Below are 18,704 nucleotides of genomic sequence, written 5' to 3' on the forward strand. Positions count from 1 at the left end.
TGTAGTGAACTGCATCCATTTTTGGTGAGGAAAAGATCCCAAAAGAGTGAAAAATAAGAGAATACAGAGAGCTAGATAGAGTATATAGAGAGCTAGATAGATGAGGGATTATGGACAAGATATGGAGCTTACAATTGTAGGGTTTGGGATTAGCACCCAAAACTCAGAAGATGCAGATGTTAATAGAACAAGAACACTTGAAACATAAGGTTTATAGACAATAACAATCAAGACAAATTGAGCTAATGAAGATGCCTATGAACTACTTTATGGATAGGAATTAGCAGAGTCAAAAGGAGTGGGAAACTAGACCATGCCAAAGGAAGTACAAGAGCAAGCCTTGGAGGAAATAAACCCAAGTCAAACGCTAGGAAAAGAGAGATTATGAAAGGCAAAAATAAGGTCTTGTCAAGGTCTATGCACAACAAGATAATGAAGTCTATGCACAGCGAGATAATGAAGAGAACATAATTCAATGAAGGAAGGAAAGCAAAAGCATATGAATAGCAGCTACACTAGGACAAAGTAGGTGACTTAGATACGTAGACTAGGATAGAGAAAAACCGCCAAATACACACACACACCCACACCCACACACACTCAAACACTCTATGGGGAAGAATGAAAACTAGAGAATTGAGTGATAGAAGGAAGAGAAAAGAATAGGGAATAGACATGAAGGAGAACCCTTGGGTAACTTACAGAGAACTAAAGGTGCCTTGTAGGGTGCCATATAGTAGATGTGAACAGCAAGTAAAGGACCAGGTAGTTGTGCAATAGATTAGAGGACTATATATGGGTTTGAAAAGATTGGACACCCCTTAAGAGGGGCTAGTTGTCCCATATGCACGTAGGAAGGAAAGGGGGAAAGCTCCAATGACCTCTCTCTCTCTCTCTCTCTCTCTCTCTCTCTCTCTCTCTCTCTCTCTCAAACAATATGTGAAGGGTATTGACACATATAATACCCATGAAAATAAGTCTAACTATTGCTTGTGCTTTGGATTGATGAAGCAATGTAATCCAGATAAGTGTTTATTCATTTGATGTTACTAGGAGGTGTCTTTATATAGGATGAAAATACACACACTTACCACCTTCTCCTCTTTAGCGATAAGGGGGCAGTGGCTCACTTTTTTGATCCCTACTTGTTCAGTAACCCTATTAGTTGATCATTCTTTTTCAAGATTGGATACTCAAATTGCTAATCTTGCACTATCTTCTACACTTAACATATGTTCTACAGTTTTAAAAGGTCACCAATAGCATGGAGTATCTTGGAACTGAAGGATACTAGTGGGCAAAGTAAGTGTAGGCCCATCGCCTCTCACTACTCTAGTGCTCGCTCTAGACCCAAGTATGGGTGGCCACAAACACCCACACACCCCTTGCCCCTAGCACACATGCAAATACTACCATTTGAGAGAAACATAAGAAGAGATAACGGGAAACCATCCCAATACTGTCTTATTGCTCTAAATATAGCTTCGCTTTTATCCTCTTATTTCAAAACACGCCCCTGGTCTTCTCCACTTTCAAACCCAAAACCTCTCCATAGCACCAATGATAGGCCTCTTCTAATTCCTTAAACCCTACATCTTCATACTTTGATCACATTTTTGCATGCTTTGGCCTAGGTTGGTGGATCTGATTTTTGTATGTATGATGTGGATGTAGGATAATGTCTGTTTGCTTCCCTATTCATATGAACTATGTATTGGATCTACATTCTAGGTGTTTTTGCTTGCTTGGTTTATATTCTTTGTGTGGGATGACTTTGATAGTGTCATCATGCTCATTGGGTTTTTGGTATAAGAGTACTACATACTATCTACACAATACTATCTACACATTGCTGCTAACGTGAAGATTTATTTTGCTTGGACATATATTAAAATTGCCTACACCCCCGGGCTTTGTGAAGGTAGTACACTCCTTCTAGATGGGCTAATGAAATAGATGCCTCGTTGAGAGATGGAGTCACCATGCTCACAAATACTCAAGAATATTGCTCATTTATATACAATGTATAACAATGAACTCATTTGTATACAATGTAGAACATTGAATGGATGTGAGTTCTTGTATACAATCGCATGAGGCTCCAATTCCTTAAAGCTTAGTTAGTATTCAAGACTCAATTTTTCCATGAGGTAGCCCAAAATGACATTGCCACATTCAACATGCCCATACCTTTATCTTCTCCCACAAATGGTGAAGAACACATGCTATGATCCTATATGAGTGTTTAGTCCCACCCGTATATTCCTCGTCACCATTGTGCACTTCCTCACACCACCATGGTCGTCAAGTACCCCAAGCTATTGGTCTACTTTCAGATAAGAATAATACTCATATCTTGATGTTTGAGAGTGCTTGGCAAGTCAATGTTCTAGCGGCACAATAGAATGACATTTCCCTTAAAATGGCAACATTCCTCCCAAGGCTTAACAAAAGGTAGGATATATGGGCAAGGCAATATGGCAATGCCCACTTCACCAATTATGTCGAGTTACACCATGATTTCCCTTGCTTAGTACTAGGAGGAAAATACTATGGTCCATGTCATGGCAAAACTTTACCACATGGACCAAAAGAAGTTAATGTTGGATTAGTACATGGACAAGTTCCAATCACTTTAACATGTTTACCACATGCCCAATTCCCTATCCAAGAAGTATTAAAATCTTATTTTGTGCATGTTATATCCAACGCTTTAAAACAATCCATGGCTTTTGTAGTTATTGCCACTCTTACGTTGGCGCAAATTGTCAAGTGTGCTAGGCGGGCCAAAATAGATAGTGTCTTCTCACTCCCTATTATGGGAAAACTTGCTTAAAATTTAATGCTAAATCGGCCAAAAATTCATAAGATTCATATTTTGATGCATGCAATTGTTTTAGATGGTGCAAAAAGGCATGACATTTATCTGAATCATGCCTTATTTGATTTTATATGTAACATTATGCCATTTGGATTTGACAATCAAAAGATGCAAGGATGTCAAAAACTCATCTTTTGGGCCAAAACAACTAAAATTTGACAACTTGCAAAGATACACTGATGTGAAAATGACAGGGAGAGCATTAAGATGCTCCCAGTTTTGGCCCAAAAGAACGCGCTCCCTATTTTGGCCCAAAAGATGACATTTTCATATGATCCCTGTATCTTTTGATTTACAAGTCCAAATGGGGTCATGTTACATATCAAAATTAAATAGTAAGGCATGATTTAGATGATTAGCATGCCTTTTTGCACCATCTCATAAAATTTCATGTACCAAAATATGAATTTGCGATCAAATTGTTGCACTGGTTGGATTAGATGTAAAAGTCAATCATTGGGGAGGGATGGTTTGTAGGGACAAAGAAACATGGGTTTTGTTCCAAGTGTGAATAGAGTTAAACAAGCTAAGCATTTACATATGCATGGAATGTAGACTAACCCATTCAAGGAGTTCTTGGAAATGCCCCACTTGTGTGGAAGGTTGCACATTGATGATCTCAATTACTATGGTGGAAAGAGAGAACTTCATTGCAGTAGGGTTTGGCTTTGAGACTTGGCAATCAAACATACCAACTCTCTTATGGGGGATGCGAAATTAGTGTTAGTTACTTTAAAGTATATGCATACATTCTAGCATTGAGGAAAAGTATGGACTTTTGAATAAATTATATTTTTTTACTACTGAAAAAGGGGATTTATAAATCTTTTATTGTTTTGTATCTTGCTTTTTTTGGCTTGCTCACTTTTTGTCACTCGCTTTTTGGTAATCCTTAGATATTTGGAGAGGCCGCCAGTTTAATACGACGAGTTATTTAATGTGGAAAAAATCTGAGGGGTAAGATGCTGGTAAGATGGCTAGGTAGTCAAAGATTACTCCGTGTTGTCCCCTTTTTGGCAAGAGTGTGAAAGATATCTCGTCAGTAACTAGGAGGCTTTGGTGTAGACTTGTGGAGTCTATAAGGAAGGGTGGCCTTATGGGCAAGTTCTCTTTGAGATCCAAATGAAAGGTGGCAATCTTAAGAGATATGACAAGATTGATGTCGACACGTGCTACTTGTTGGCCTTCTGTTCGTGCTGCGGTGCTATTAGCGGTTTGGAAGGCATGCAATAAGGTACCTTTAGTCAAGGGGTGGGAGTTAGCTATCGAGTGGATGCTATGGTGGGGTTTTTAAAGTCTTTTCTTTTCAACTCAGGAATGATAGTGAAAAGCTACTGTGCTTGGGCTCATGTTTATTGGATCTAAGTTTTTTGGAGTTGTAAGGTGCTGCATTTGGATACCATTTTTGTAATATGGTCTTGTATAAGGGATGATGTAAAAAAAAAAAACAATTTGATACAAGCAAGTGGGAGGAAGGGGAATAATCGAATGCAAGCAACTGCTCAGGTGCGCGAACAGGGGAATAATCGAAGCGGGCAGGTGAGCAAAGAGTTGCAAGAAGGGGGAGAATCGAACACGGGCAACTCTGGAGGTGAGTCAATGCCCTAAGAGTTGCATAGCACTAGCGGGCAACTAGTCTAAAGCCCAAACGTGTGAGAGCTGCCACACGTGTGCAAATCCAACTATTGAAGAACTACGACGAGTTACAAGAGCTTGCCATAAGCGTGGCATGGCCACTTCTTGTTCTTACGTTAACCGATTAGTTCACAGAAATTGCTCGTTTTCTGCAATCGTCCTGCCGATTCCATCACACAAGTATAGCTCGTTTCTGCAGTTGTCCATCGGGCATGGACTGCGCTCCCTCCATCTTGTCCGAAATCACGCAGCTCAAACGGGAATTGGATGCGGTACACTACTTCTCGCAAGCTTTGATTGCAGAAATCTGCCTCGTAGCCTTTATTTGGACAAGTTTGCCTAGCCTTTTAGCTCATTCTCGGGGAACATCGGGGATAGCTCGAAAGATAAATCGTCGATCCTGCTTGGCTTGTTTTTCTGGCCATTTGTTGCTAGTTTTCTTGCTAGCGAAAACGCTGCTCCTTCAGCCAGAATGCGAAGTGACCTTCCAGGGGAGGTGAAAGAATTGCTGAAAACGGCTCCTGCTTTGGAGCTCTTCCCGGGACGGGTAAATCAACAATATTCAAAGATTATCGTAGAAACGCTGTTCTGTTGCATGCATACATTTCGTTCATTTAGAGAAGGCCTTTTTTGGCCGTTAATACGTATTACACAGTCACTCACAACAAGAGCGAGAATTTGATTGACCACGAGCACACCTCCCATCATTAATGCGGTTGTACGTGCGGGATTACAAATGGGAGACCAGTCACTTTTTTGATAATGCGCCAAACGGCTTTTTATGCAACCTCGCCATGAGATTGGGCAAAAATCCGGTTTGAAAAAACTAGTATGAGAGCAAGCTTCAGCAACTTATTCCCGTTTGAAGGTGCGAACTGTGGAAAACCTAGATACTCTACGCATTATCCTTTTCTCTGCATTATTCTTTTCTTTTCTCTGCTCTGCATTATTCAGGTCCAAAACGTTTGTAATCTAGGCTCTTATGATTACGTTCCCGTAACGTTACCTGTCTTTTGACCTATATGAGCGTCTCGTTCAACTCCCATCACGTAGAGCTTGCCAGTAATGCTTCCTGCTTATTGATCTTTTACAATAATCAAGTTAAATTTCTCTTGCTGTTCCTACTGTAGAACTTGTGATTTTTCACCTAATATTGTTGAGTTCTGGCCTGTTCGTCTTCATCCACTTCTCCATCGAAGCTGCGCATTGAATTTGAATAATGCAACGCCTTCCCCTGATTGAATCTTTACGCTTGCGACAGTCCATGCTCACTGGTCAAAAAGAGGTCCACATGCAAAGGGACTGCTGTTTTTTTATGGTTGGGGAAGCGGCGGGTTTTTTAAAAGGATGCGAGTCACAATCGGGGTAGAGTGAGGGCTGTTTCGATTTTATCAAATTCGTAACAACAATGAAGGGCCCATGAGAGTTTATTATAGGACAGAAATGAAAGAAGGTTCCTTAATGCCAGAACAAAGTTTTTACAAACTGGTATTCCTATGGCCAAATTGCTAAAGGGACAATGTAACTGCGTCTCTGTTTGAAAACGGTACAAAATTATTGATGATACTAACCTTGGGCAAAACTTTCTGAGCTGCCAGCTCCACAGGTCTGTTACGATGACAAAGTGTGCCTGAACAACCGAATGAAAGGTCTCCCTGAATCGTAGAAAATTCATCTTCCCAATAGAAGCTTGAGCCTCGCATTCGTGAGTAAACCTGTCCCAAGAGTTCAAGCATCCTGAAGTCCTCTCCAACTATCAAGGGGAGAGCAGATGGCAGATCCCTTCAAACAGATTGGCATAGACAAGGAAGTATCTGATCGGAATGGATGTTATACCTAAAATGCCCTTAGAAAGTCAAGTAGCAACATAGGTTGCTCTAGCATTGACGACGAACTCAAATGAAGTCCTAGCACAAGCTGGCCTGCGCCATTGAAATGCAAGTACCTCCCCCAACACCTGTAGTCGGAATGATAGTATTATGCCTATTGCCCAGTCCCTGCCCAGTACATCATGGCAGCAGCTGTGCTTCCTTCAAGCCTTCATTTTGAATTCTGAGTAAGAGGAAAATGCTAAGGAGATCTAGAATACATATTCTTTATATTGCTGCTTGGATCAGTCAGCACAAGAGTTGTGATTCAAGTTACAGCTATAGAGAGTTCTGAATCAAGGCATAGATACAAGGTAACAAAGGCATATTAGACATGAAGAGGCGCTGGATGAGGGAGGGGATGGGGGCAGTGACAGGGCTTCACCTTCAACATGCAAGAGTGAAGGTGACGAAATGGATTGTTTCAAGGTTGGGAGCCAGTTCTAGGCTGAAGCAAAGAGATCCAGCCTAGAACATAACACAAAAAGAATTGGATCTCAAGGGTCCCAATTTCCTTTAGCTGCAATGAGAGGTTTATGTATCCCATCTAAGGACCAAGGCTTCTGCAAGTTGGAGCTAGTCTAGGAAAAGATCTCAGTCCCTATCCTCTTTGATAATTGCCTCAATGACATGAAGACAGAAATAAATGGTGGCGAGCTTGCTTTGAATATCAAGTAAGATGCCACTGAAGCCCATGTAGCAAAGATACTCCTTTTGAATGGCTCAACCTCCTCAAAAGCATTTTGGATTAAGTGAAGCTTCCTAGAGGTAGATCTTGAAGATACATTGGGGCAAAGGAAAGAAGCCTCTAGAAATATATCTTTGAAGTCTCTTTCTATCGGCAGTTTTCAAAAGGCCTAATAGTAGAGGATTCTGAAAGGCTTTAAACTCTGAACACCTTGTATCCTGCTATATGGCGCCCTCTGAACCAATCCAATAAACCCTGTAGGGTTACGGAAAGTTCAGATACCTTCTATCTGAGCCAATCCATTTTCAATGTGAACTCCCTTGTCTTGGCCTGGTTTGAACTCATGCAACTTCCTTGTGGGTTGGAGTGTCTTGAGTAAGTTCCTGGGAGGATGTCCACTGACCACAGTCTTATAAAAAAGAATATGATTGGAAGACCCCACAAAGGGATATGTGGTACCAGGTGACCGATAGCTTTGCAAGGCGGTTAGATAGACCCTCGCAACTACTGGGTTCTGAACTCTTAAGAACCTTAATTCCACTAACTGCAATCTCGGGTTAGAAAGTGCTTCGATATAAGAAGAAAGGGACATTGAGAGGGTTCACCCAAAGTGTGAGAATAAGGGGTAGCAAGCTATGCTACCCTTCACAGCAAGATCTCACTACTCTCTCCAGTCGACCAACTCACTAGTGCACAATCAATGAACGAGGAACAACTCAGATTAGAATTTACACAGCAATATAGAACAGTGGTGAGGGAGGGACAAATGCAATGTAGCAAGGTGGGCAAGGTCCAGGCGGGGTGAAGCAAAGGAAGCATGATGCAGCAGCATGACAAGCTCCTAATTGGTGTAGCTTTGATTCAAGATATTGACTGTGCTGTTTGGCTGCTTTTGCATCTCTTGGATCACGAGGCGGAGTTTGCATTCAGTTTTGACCCCCTTGCTTCCTGCCGTTGTCACACATGATACAAACTAGGGCCAAGTGGATCATACTGGGATCATACTTCCCTTGGGAGATCTCAGATTGGGGTGCTCAACCTCTATGCACCTAATCTGAGAAGTAATTGGATTGCCTTTTGGAGGTAGGTCTCTAATTGGCTGCCACAGGCTGACCCTTGGATAGAAGGGGGGGAACTTCAACATGGTAGAGCAGCTTGTTTACAAAAAGAAGGGTGGTGTCCTCCCCTCTGAGACAGCATCTTGGGAGGCTTTCATTTTCAGGAATGGAGGTAGAGATAGCTGGTGTGAGGATAAGTACAGAATTAGCAAGGTGAGTTTCAGGTACTCTTGATTGAATAAGAGACTCTAGAGGGATGATCCATGCCGGGATTGATCATTTCTACATTGAGCAGGGCAATAGACAGAGGAAGCTACACTCTCATTTCAGCAGGCATCTTTAGTTCTGACCACCAACTTCATCTGCAAGACTTCGTACAGGATAGGAGCATCTTTGACAATGTCTTCTCATTTTGGCAACATTGAAATGGGCCAGGGAAAGTCACCAGCCCCTGGCCATTCTTTTGCTTGAATTTGAGAAGGCATATGACAGAGTGGACTAGAGCTTTAGGGAACCCTATGTTGATTTTGAGAAGGCATATGACAGAGTGGACCAGAGCTTATTGAAGGGAACCCTATGTTTTTGATGGGTTTTTTTTGAGCAATGGATCCTATGAGTATCTTCACTTTATCACTCAACTTAGAGCTAGGTTCTCACATAGAGTGGCATGGGGGACACTTTTCAGGTTTTGTTTGGTACTTGGTCATGGCATAAACAATGCCTAGACCTCCTGCGTAGTGGTACTATAGTTCTGTTTGCTCTGTTCAATTGTCTTCTGACAAAGTAAATCCACCCTGTGGTCCTTGTTAGGCTGGGCCAATATTGCACAAATGGCCAATTCACTAGCATCCACATGAACATAAAAAATGACTTGCCAGTTGGGCTTTCATAGAATGGGTGTTCTCACTAAATGTCCCCTCTTATTCTCAAATGCTAATTGTTGAGGTTCAAACTATACAAAGGACAGGTCTCTGGCAAAGAAGGTCAGTCAGTGCTACCTCATTGTCAGCATTAAAACGAATGAACCTTCTGAAGTAACCCACATGCCCCAAAAAGGACTTCACTAAGCAATGTGAGTGTCACCTCCATCTTTGCTGGATCTGTAGTCATTCCTTCAGCAGAAACAATGTGGCCAAGGAGAACTCCTCGGAGTGCTAGAAAGAAGCACTTGTCAAGATTCAAGCACAAGCAAGCTTCTATGCACTTATCAAAAACCCATCTAACAACTCGTTTTTTGAAAATGTGCACGTTCTCTTGGCCGGTGGAAGTGGATTGGGATTGACTAAATGCACCATTCGTCAATCAAAGGTGAGAGGGTTTAGGGTTTAGGGTTGAAAGGAGGCTGAAAGGAGGAGGGAAAAGGAGAGAAGAGGAAGAAGAGGGGGAAGGAGGCTGAAAACAGGAGGTGGGAGGGGGCTGAAAGAGGCAGGGGGAAGAAGAGAAGGGCAGGGGAAGGCTGAAAGGGGGATGGCGGAAGGGAAAAGCAGGCAGGAGGGACTGAGAATGGAGGCGGGGGCAGGAAGAGGTGGCAGGGACGGGGATCAGTGAGGGAAGGCGGGAGGGCAGGAAAGGGGGGCGGGGGGGGAAGGAAGAGCTGGCGGGGGGGCTGAGAGAGGGGGCGGGGGGCTGAGAGAGAGGGTGGGGGCTGAGAGGGGAGAAGGGGGGCTGAGGGGCTGAGGGGGAGACAGGGAGGAGCTGCAGCTTCACATCGGCTATCGTATTGATAACTTGAGTTTTTGCACTCATGCATTGGCTCTTCCATAGTTAGAAGTCTCTGTTTCTGGGAAAAAAAGAACGTCTCTACAAGCCTACCCTTGGTTGCAAATTGCCATATTCTTTGGTTAGCTAGCCACTTTGCCTGTTTTATCTATTTTAAAAACATAAAATTTGATCTATATGTAAAGTTTAATTTGTCAGGGCTGTGCTTACGCAAAACAAAGTTTTACATATCCTTGTCAATGAAGAAGTATAAATTATTATATTAAGGTCCCCCACGGGTCGTCTGTAAATGACTGACTTAACATTGAGCATGTAGACTTTCTATTGAACAAGGCTTAGTGAGGTGGAGTAGATCTCATCCTTAAACCTACTGGATGTACCTAGCAAGGTCAGGAAGTTCATATTGTTCATATTTTGAAGTATATTCCTAAGCATAGATGTAGATTTTGGATATTTCCATATTTATTAAACATTGCTTTGGGGGTTGTCTTGAGTACTATGAAAATTTTGAATTCAGATAATAAAAATAGCTGGGGATTTGTGTAATGAAATCTTAGTTGTATTCAAAGAAACCAAAAGAATTCTATTGCTGATTAAGCGACACTGCATGGGAATTTGTTCTATTTACAGATCAATGAAGAGCTGGAGACATGTATTCGAATGACAAATGATACAGACTCAAGAATGTTGATCACTTCTGATGATTTACATAACTATATGGAGGAAGAAGAAAGTTGTCAGGCTCTTGTAGTCTCGAAAGAAACTCGATACAAAACTTTGAGTGTGTTATCAGGTACCTTTTTCCTTCATTTCTTTAATCATAATGCTTAAACCATGCATGTGCTCTCATGTCATCACCTATTGCATTCCTACCCCTTTCTTTTATTTTTCAATCTTTTCACTTTTTGTCTCTTTAACCCCCTTCCCCTGTAAATTCTTCCCTTTGCATGCTGCTGTGAGGTGCTTCAGCTTGTGCCTGCTCTTGGTTCTATTAGCTAGTCAGTGATGACTGGATGTCAGTCTTGTTTTCTTTGAGTGAGGCTTCATCAATTCTATTTCAATGAATTTGATGTCTCACCTTCAATTGTCTAAAGATACTTTGTCTCTTCTCTATATCCTTATGCACAGTCCTTTATTGTGATGGTCTGCATCAAAAGCGGATTGACAGCAGCAATAGTGGCTAGCTTGCTTTAGATGGCGAAGGCGCTTCTTAGAAGAACGATGTCCTTGAGGCGGCTTCTTGGTTTTTGTTGCCTTTTTAGCCATGGCATCTTCCTTGGCCAAAATGCTTTGCCATTTTCCTAGCAATCCTCGTCATCATAATTGATCCTCACAAGTTTGACTGTCCTGACTAGCTTGGGGAGGCCAGCTTTGTTGTCCTTGCTGTCCTCATTGGAAATCCTCAGCGGTCCAGCAAGTCGCACTACTATCGATAAGTCTGCACCTCAATGCTAGTTGGCCATCTGATGTTTATGGGAAGGATCTTTGCCTTATCCTTCTGCTTGATCATGATATGGCTTGATCTCACACCATGGGACAAAGCCCTAGAAAACGTCCCAGAATTTGTGCTTACCCAAAATTAATGACTCTAATACTATTTGTAATTTTTGGGAGGCCCTTACAAAATGGGGACTGCCAAAAAGTGATGCATTTCTCGGAAGCTTACAGCTCCTCCCCGTCTCCCCCTCAGCTCCCCTCAGTCCTCTAGCTTCCCTCAGCCCCTCCCTCTCCTCTCAGCCCCCCCAACCCCCTCCCTCCCCTCTCAGCCCCCTGCACCCCTTGCCTCCCCTTTGGTCACTTGCTTTGAGCATTAGAGTTGGCACTTGCATTTCAGTTTCAGATTCTCTTCTCCCCCTGGTGGTTGTATATGGTATTATCATTCTCTCCAAGGCTCAGTGGGTCATTCTTTTGATTGGGGGATGTAAGGTTGGTTGTCCCAAAAGCCTTTATGCCCCTAATAATCATGGCCCAATCTCCAACGTAGAACCTATCCAGCCTCTCAAGCAATCCATCATGCCGGCGCTAGCCAAAGAAAAAACTAAGACTGCCAGGGGTCCTGGAGAACTCAGCCTCCCTCCAGGGGTCCCTGTCGCAGACCGAAAAGATAAACTGCTCCCAAGTACTCTTCTCCGCCGCAGGCATCTTGGAGAAAGAAGCACCGCCTTGTTTGTCTTCTTCATTTAGCATTGATTTGTGCATATTGCTAAGTATGGATTGTCTTGATCTCAGGTATTTTTGTACATCCAATAGAATGCCATTGCAAAATGATTTCTAGCTTACAATCCTTTGTAAGCTTTTTTGTGGAATTTTAGGGACCTACAGAGCAGGCGGGTCCTCTCTCCTATCTGGATCACTACGTGTAATGTGAATGGCCAAGTGGTCTACCATGCTCAAGTATGCCATCATTCCACATGATAGGCTGCCTATCAATCTCTTCCAAAGAAGCTGGGAGAACACTTCGAAAAGTATTTATGAAGCTGATCCAAGCTTTAAGAATAACAGCCATAAGAGGAGAGGAAGGAGACGTAAGGGGGACTAATGTACCCTGGTCCTGCCTACCCACTCTCTGCCTGAAGAAGGGGTACATGTTTGTATGCATCGAATAAAGAAGTCCTTCCAAGGCTCTTGCCCAGGCATAATTTCCCTTGCCACAAACTTGCAAAGAAGTCCTTCCAAGGCTCTTGCCTAGGCATAATTTCCCTTGCCACTAACTTGCAAAGTAAGACCCCGCATTGCATAAGCACTTCGTCCTTGGGCATCAAGATCTGTCTCAAATCAATAGTAGATTTTAACACATACAGAAGCCTCGGCAAAAGATCACTTGGAATCCCTTCACTGGTTGCACGTTATCAGGACATACATTCCAGAACTGCATCACCAGAAGCATTTGGAGCTGGACTCTCAAGAGATCCTACTGAATGGGTGAAAGAAAGCGGAAGACAAAACTATCAGCAGGTTTCAGCACGCAATTGTCCAATCAGTAGACAACAATCACGAATCTTGGATCCAAGCCTTCATCACCTTTGCACGGGGGGTTAGAGCAAAAAAAGACCCAGAAGCTGTTGTTGTTGTCCATCGATCGGAAAGTAATGAAAATATCAGGAGTAGGCGTTTGCAATCCCTTCGTCAACAAAGTGGTCGCCATGCTCATACTCCGTCGATCGGAAAGTGACGAAATACCAGGAGTAGGCGCTTGCAATCCATTCGTCAACAAAGTGGTCGCCTTTCTGGAACAGCCTCAAAACAACAACATCCAGCAACTATACCAGTCAATCCTTCTCTTACAGGCTTTCGATAACTAGAACTTGGACGATTTCTTCTTCTCCCTCCAAACCACTGGAAAAGTCACAAAAGTCAGAGGTTGTAGTGCAAGCTCCTTCGCACAGGAGAGCCTTGTTTTCCACCCCCCTCGCCTCCCCATGAGTTGGGCCATGGTGAGTTGGAACGTGCACGGACTTCAACAATCCCAACACTTGTTACTTCGCCAGGAGTTACAAAAGCAGTGGTTTGCAGGGCAATGGATTTCCTTTTGGTACAGGAGCATATGTTTTCTGCCTCAGATATCAGACATAGACGCCACCTCCTTCCTGGGAGAGGCCCGAAGATCTGGTCTCCCATAGTGGGAAGGAGTGGAGGGGTTTGCATTTCAGTCTCGCAGGCGGTTGCATCAGAGGTGTATGACCAGGGGGAGCTCATTACAGGTAGAGCAGTCTGGATGGGATTACGGATGGGAGATTCCAGGATTGGGATCCTGAATGTGTATGCCCCAACTTGTAGACAGTAGCGTCTACCCTTCTGGAAGCGCTTGACCAATTGTCTCTCGGATGTAGACTCGTGGCTTGTTGGAGGGGACTTCAACAATCTTGAGTTCGGAACCATTCTCTCTCTCTCTCTCTCTCTCTCTCCTTTTTGCAAATGTATAGTGAGGCTTCAACAACTTTTTGAATCATGTTATTGTAGAATTTTTTGCATCAACCATAGGGTGCTTGCTCTATACCTCTCCTAGCAAATGAGGATTACCAAAAAGCGAGCGAGGAAAAGTGAGCGAACCAAAAAAAGCAAGCAAGAAAAAGTGAGTGAGCCAAAAAAAACAATCAAAACAAAACAATAATAGATTGACAAATCCTTATTTTAGCAACTGTCTAAGTTCTTCAAAAGTCCATGAGAGAGTTGGACCTATGTCATTGCCAAGGCATCATTAGTAAAGACGCACCTATATATACATGTATATATACATGTATATGTATACATATATACATGTATATAATATACATGTATACATATATATGTATACATGTATATATGTATATATACATATATATATGTATATATACATATATATACATAAATATATATACATGTATATATGTATATATACATGTATACATATATTGCTCACATTTACTCATTCAATTTTTTGTAATCCTCTATAATCAAGTTCTCTCTCTCCACCAACATAAGTGAGATCACCAATGAAATCTTCCACACAAGTCGAAAGTTTCATAGGACTTCTTGAATGGAATAGTCCCGCATTACATGCATGTGCAAATGCTTGGTTTTTGAAACTCTATTCACTCTTGGAACAAAATCCATGTTTTTCTGTTTTCCAAAAAACCCTCCCTAATGAATCACTCTTACATCTGACCAATCCAACAAAATCTAAAGAGTAAGTACATCCCTTTCTTTAAAATGAATTAAATTCCATAACAAATCAATCTTTGCTTATAGAAATCAATGGTAGAAGCTAAAATAGACAACATAGACATGGTCCCTATCAAGTTAACTTTCCTCTAGATCCGATGCAAGAAATCAATGAATTGTTTATTAAATTCACATTTTGATGCATGAAGTTTTACTAAATGGTGCAAAAGGTCATGCTAATCATCTAAATCATGCCTTGCCATTCGTTTTGATATGTAGCATGACCCCATTTGGATTTGTAAATCAAAAGAACCAAGCCTAAATGTCGTATGTGGCATAAAAGGCACTAAAATACTAGAGTGCCTATTACTATGCCTACAAGGCACATACCAGGGCCCATAGGACATCACTAGAACCGGGAGAAGATGGCCTACAATGTCAACTTCCTAGAAGTCCCTAGTTTGATTCCTAGAGCACCCACGAGGCCCGAGCGTTGGGGTCAAGGCAAGGCTAAGAGTGGTTTAAAAGTTGGGCCCAAGGCAAACCAATGTTCCATTGGTTGGAGAGGGTTAGGACTTTAATGTGGGGGCAAGCCTGTTTTGGCCCAAAAGATGAGAATTTGACGTCACATAGGACTAAATGTCGTATGTGGCATAAAAGGCACTAAAATACTAGAGTGCCTATTACTATGCCTACAAGGCACATACCAAGGCCCATAGGGCATCACTAGAACCTGGAGAAGATGGCCTACAGTGTCGACTTCCTAGAAGTCCCTAGTTCGATTCCTAGAGCATCCACGAGGCCCAAGCGCTGGGGTCAAGGCAAGGCTAAGAGTGGTTTAAAAGTTGGGCCCAAGGCAAACCAATGTTCCATTGGTTGGAGAGGGTCAGGACTTTAATGTGGGGGCAAGCTTGTTTTGGCCCAAAAGATGAGAATTTCGACGTCTTGGTTCTTTTGATTCACAAATTCAAATGGGGTCATGCTACATATTAAAACGAATGGCAAGGCATGATTTAGATGATTACCATGACCTTTTGCACCATTTAGTAAAACTTCATGCATCAAAATGTGAATTTAATGGAATTTTTGCTAGTTTCTTGCACCCGATTTAGAGCAAGGCCACTCGTAATAAGAGCATGTTAGAAGTCTATTTATATATTGGGACAAAAGCAATTAAATGTTTTCTATGCAAGTTCTTCTAATGAAAATATATAGAGAACTTTTACCATTGTAGACTTTCAATAACATGTTATGATCATGTTCGATGTTGAAGTTTTTATTAAATGATGCACTTTAACTATATACTAGCCAAAGCATTTCCATGCAAGCTCATCTCATGAGAATAAATAACACTATCACTAATGTAGACTTACAAGCTTATGTTATAATCATCTTCAAAATTATGGTGATAATATAAAGCTTTACTAACGAGATCAGTACATACATATAGTGAGGTTATGTTTTTCTCAAGTGATGCACTTCAACTATATAGTGCATGTTGTTGATAGCCAAAGTATTTCTATTTATTAATGATGAGTACATACATACATGAGATTATGTGTTGGAAGCCCAACCATTTCTGCTTTGCTCGCTTTTCCTCGCTCGCTTATTTGGTCTTGCTTGCTCGACATCGCTCGCTTGATCGACTGCCTTCTAGCAAATGATACAGACACAAAAAGCATATGAGTAATCGTTGTGATAGAATGTGGCACTATCACATTTCTTATCTTGCTAGAGCAATGATTAAAGATAAGAAAAAGAGATACAATGCAAAGCATGGAGATGTGAGGGTCAGAGGAAGTGCAAGGAGGATTCAACAGAGAGATGCAGCCTTACCCAAGGTTTGGGTGGATACAGATGACAAGTTGTTTATTCTAGTTGGATGGGAGCTTTCTCAATGACAAACATTTGACCTAGGGTCATAGCCCTTGGAGGAGCACATGAGGATGCCTTGGTCTTTGACATTGGGTTAGATGGCAAGCTGTCCATATCTTCTGATGGTATTCTCTTTGGCATTCCAATTCAGCCTGTCAGGATCATAGGGTGTGTGGAGCACAACAGGGATTCTCAGTGGCACCTAGATCTGAACCCATGTCTTATTGGGTTCTTGGAGGATTTGGCTTTATGGAGGGATCCCCATGATGCCGAGTGGATTGCTACTACAGAATAGCAACATTCCAATGGACATAACTCGATATCTTAGTCACACTCCTGGCCTTGCTTCCCTCTCCTGCCCTGCTTCCATCTCCCTACTACCTCGACTCCATCTCCTTGCTGCCCCACTACCTTGACTTTGAGAAAGGCTATGACAGCTGGCCATTCTACTCTTGGACTTTCAGAAAGCTTATGACAGGGTAGACTAGGGCTTTCTGGAGGGCACACTTACTTATTTTGGGATCCCCATGAAGCCGAGTGGATTGCTACTACAGAATAACAACATTCCAATGGACATAACTCAATATCTTAGTCACACTCCTGGCCTTGCTTCCCTCTCCTGCCCCGCTTCCATCTCCCTACTACCTCAACTCCATCTCCTTGCTGCCCCACTACCTTGACTTTGAGAAAGCTTATGACAGCTGGCCATTCTACTCTTCGACTTTCAGAAAGCTTATGACAGGGTAGACTGGGGCTTTCTGGAGGGCACACTTACTCATTTTGGCTTCTCAGATGCATGGATCAGAGGGGTGTCAGCCCTCTACAGATCAGCCCACAGCCAGGTTCTTATTGGTGGAGTAAGGGTAGACAGGTTTGAGATTACCAGATCAGTCCGTCAGGGATGCCTCCTAGCCCCCTTTTTATTCCTTTTTGTGGCTGAGCTATGAGCTATTACATTAGAGTTCAAGCTGGAATCGTAGAGCTCAGGCTTCCTCTGAGGCAGGAGGATGAGCTCTTAGACAGTGAGTTGGCAGATGGCACGGCTGTATTTTGGGATGCCACTCCTCAAACACTTCATTTATTCAAGACAGCATTGGATTTGTTTTGCATTGCGGCAGGTGCACACATTAATTGGAACAAATCCAATGGCTTTTGGATCAGTGATGAGGACACTCGAGTCTGGGGGATTGACATAGAGTTCAGTTGGATTCAAAGGGGAGTCTCCGTCAGATATCTGGGATGCCAGGTTGGGTTGGGCATCTCTCCGGCACAACAGTTTGCTCCCGTGTTGGAGAGTATCAGGAGGAAACTCATCTTTTGGAGTTCAGCCAGACTTGACCTTGCATCCAGAGTTGTGGTTGTGAACTAGGTATTATTGGCCACTACTTGGTTTGTTTGCTCCAGCACAACAGTTTGCTCCCGTGTTGGAGAGTATCAGGAGGAAACTCATCTTTTGGAGTTCAGCCAGACTTGACCTTGCATCTAGAGTTGTGGTTGTGAACTAGGTATTATTGGCCACTACTTGGTTTGTTTGCTCATGTTGGTACAGATCTAGAGGTTGTATCGCTCAGCTCATGAGACCTATCAGGAACTTCCTATGGAGTGGTTTAGATGGCATCTGAGATGTTGTAGCCAAGGTGGTTTGGGAGATCCTCATTCTCCCCAGAGGAGAAGGGGGTCTCAATATTATTGACTCGAGCTTGCAATGTATGGCCTTGCTCTACAAGTTTGTAGTACGTGGATTGATGCCTGGACAGGAGTCCTGGAAGGGTTTTTTCTCACGTAGCATTTAGTCTTGCACCCCTTCTCATGGGGGAGATTGGTTGGACAGTAGCAGATGGATCTTTACTTCAGGCCATCTCAAATCTCCCCTTTCCCCCCTCATGGTTGCTATTTTGAAAGCTTGGGGCTGCTTTAGAAACATACTTCGTAGAATTCCACCCATCTCTTGTGAAGAGATTCAAAGGCAGGCAGTCATATGGAATGACTCGATTTTTGATCATCATGGCAGGCCAATTGGAGTGTCACATTATATGCAGTGGTCTAGATGGGAGAGGGGATCTACCTCTACTCTAGGCGCTTGGCAGGCCTTCATGAGACTTTCATAGGATCATAGACTTTTAGCAGTTGGCCACCTCAGAGGGAGTGCACTTAGGATATAGCAGATACAGGCAGCCATTCCGCCAGAGTGGATTGACACAGATGACATGCTGCTTACAGAGTCCACTTGGTGGGGAGCGTTGTCAGGGACGAGCATTGCATTACAGATCATTGCATTGCAGGATGCACATGAGGATACCCTTGTCTTTGATGTGTTCAGTCAGGAGGCAGACTTATCA

General features: G+C 42.7%; 1 protein-coding gene across 6 annotated transcripts in view; it reads left to right on the plus strand.

Moving 5' to 3' along the window:
* The first annotated feature begins 4,616 nt into the window (after nt 1–4,616).
* The window catches only part of LOC147895245 (CAP-gly domain linker), a 117,614-nt gene continuing 103,526 nt past the window's right edge, over nt 4,617–18,704 (plus strand). For 5 of the 6 annotated variants that reach the window (XR_015542024.1, XR_015542023.1, XM_087384091.1 and 2 more), the window contains exons 1-2: nt 4,617–4,788; nt 10,480–10,642. Coding sequence is in view for 4 of the 6 variants with exons in the window: in XM_087384091.1 (XP_087240217.1) it covers nt 4,729–4,788; nt 10,480–10,642 (223 nt within the window). In the remaining 2 variants the exon portion in view is untranslated. Of the gene's footprint in view, nt 4,789–5,255; nt 5,385–10,479; nt 10,643–18,704 lie in introns of those variants that run through there. The other variant, XM_087384094.1, reaches the window with a different exon arrangement.

The sequence above is a fragment of the Dipteris shenzhenensis genome, chromosome 13 (assembly GCF_047967505.1).
Source record: "Dipteris shenzhenensis isolate YYH24624 ecotype China chromosome 13, Dip_SZ_1.0, whole genome shotgun sequence".
In the NCBI taxonomy this organism is placed as follows: domain Eukaryota; kingdom Viridiplantae; phylum Streptophyta; class Polypodiopsida; order Gleicheniales; family Dipteridaceae; genus Dipteris; species Dipteris shenzhenensis.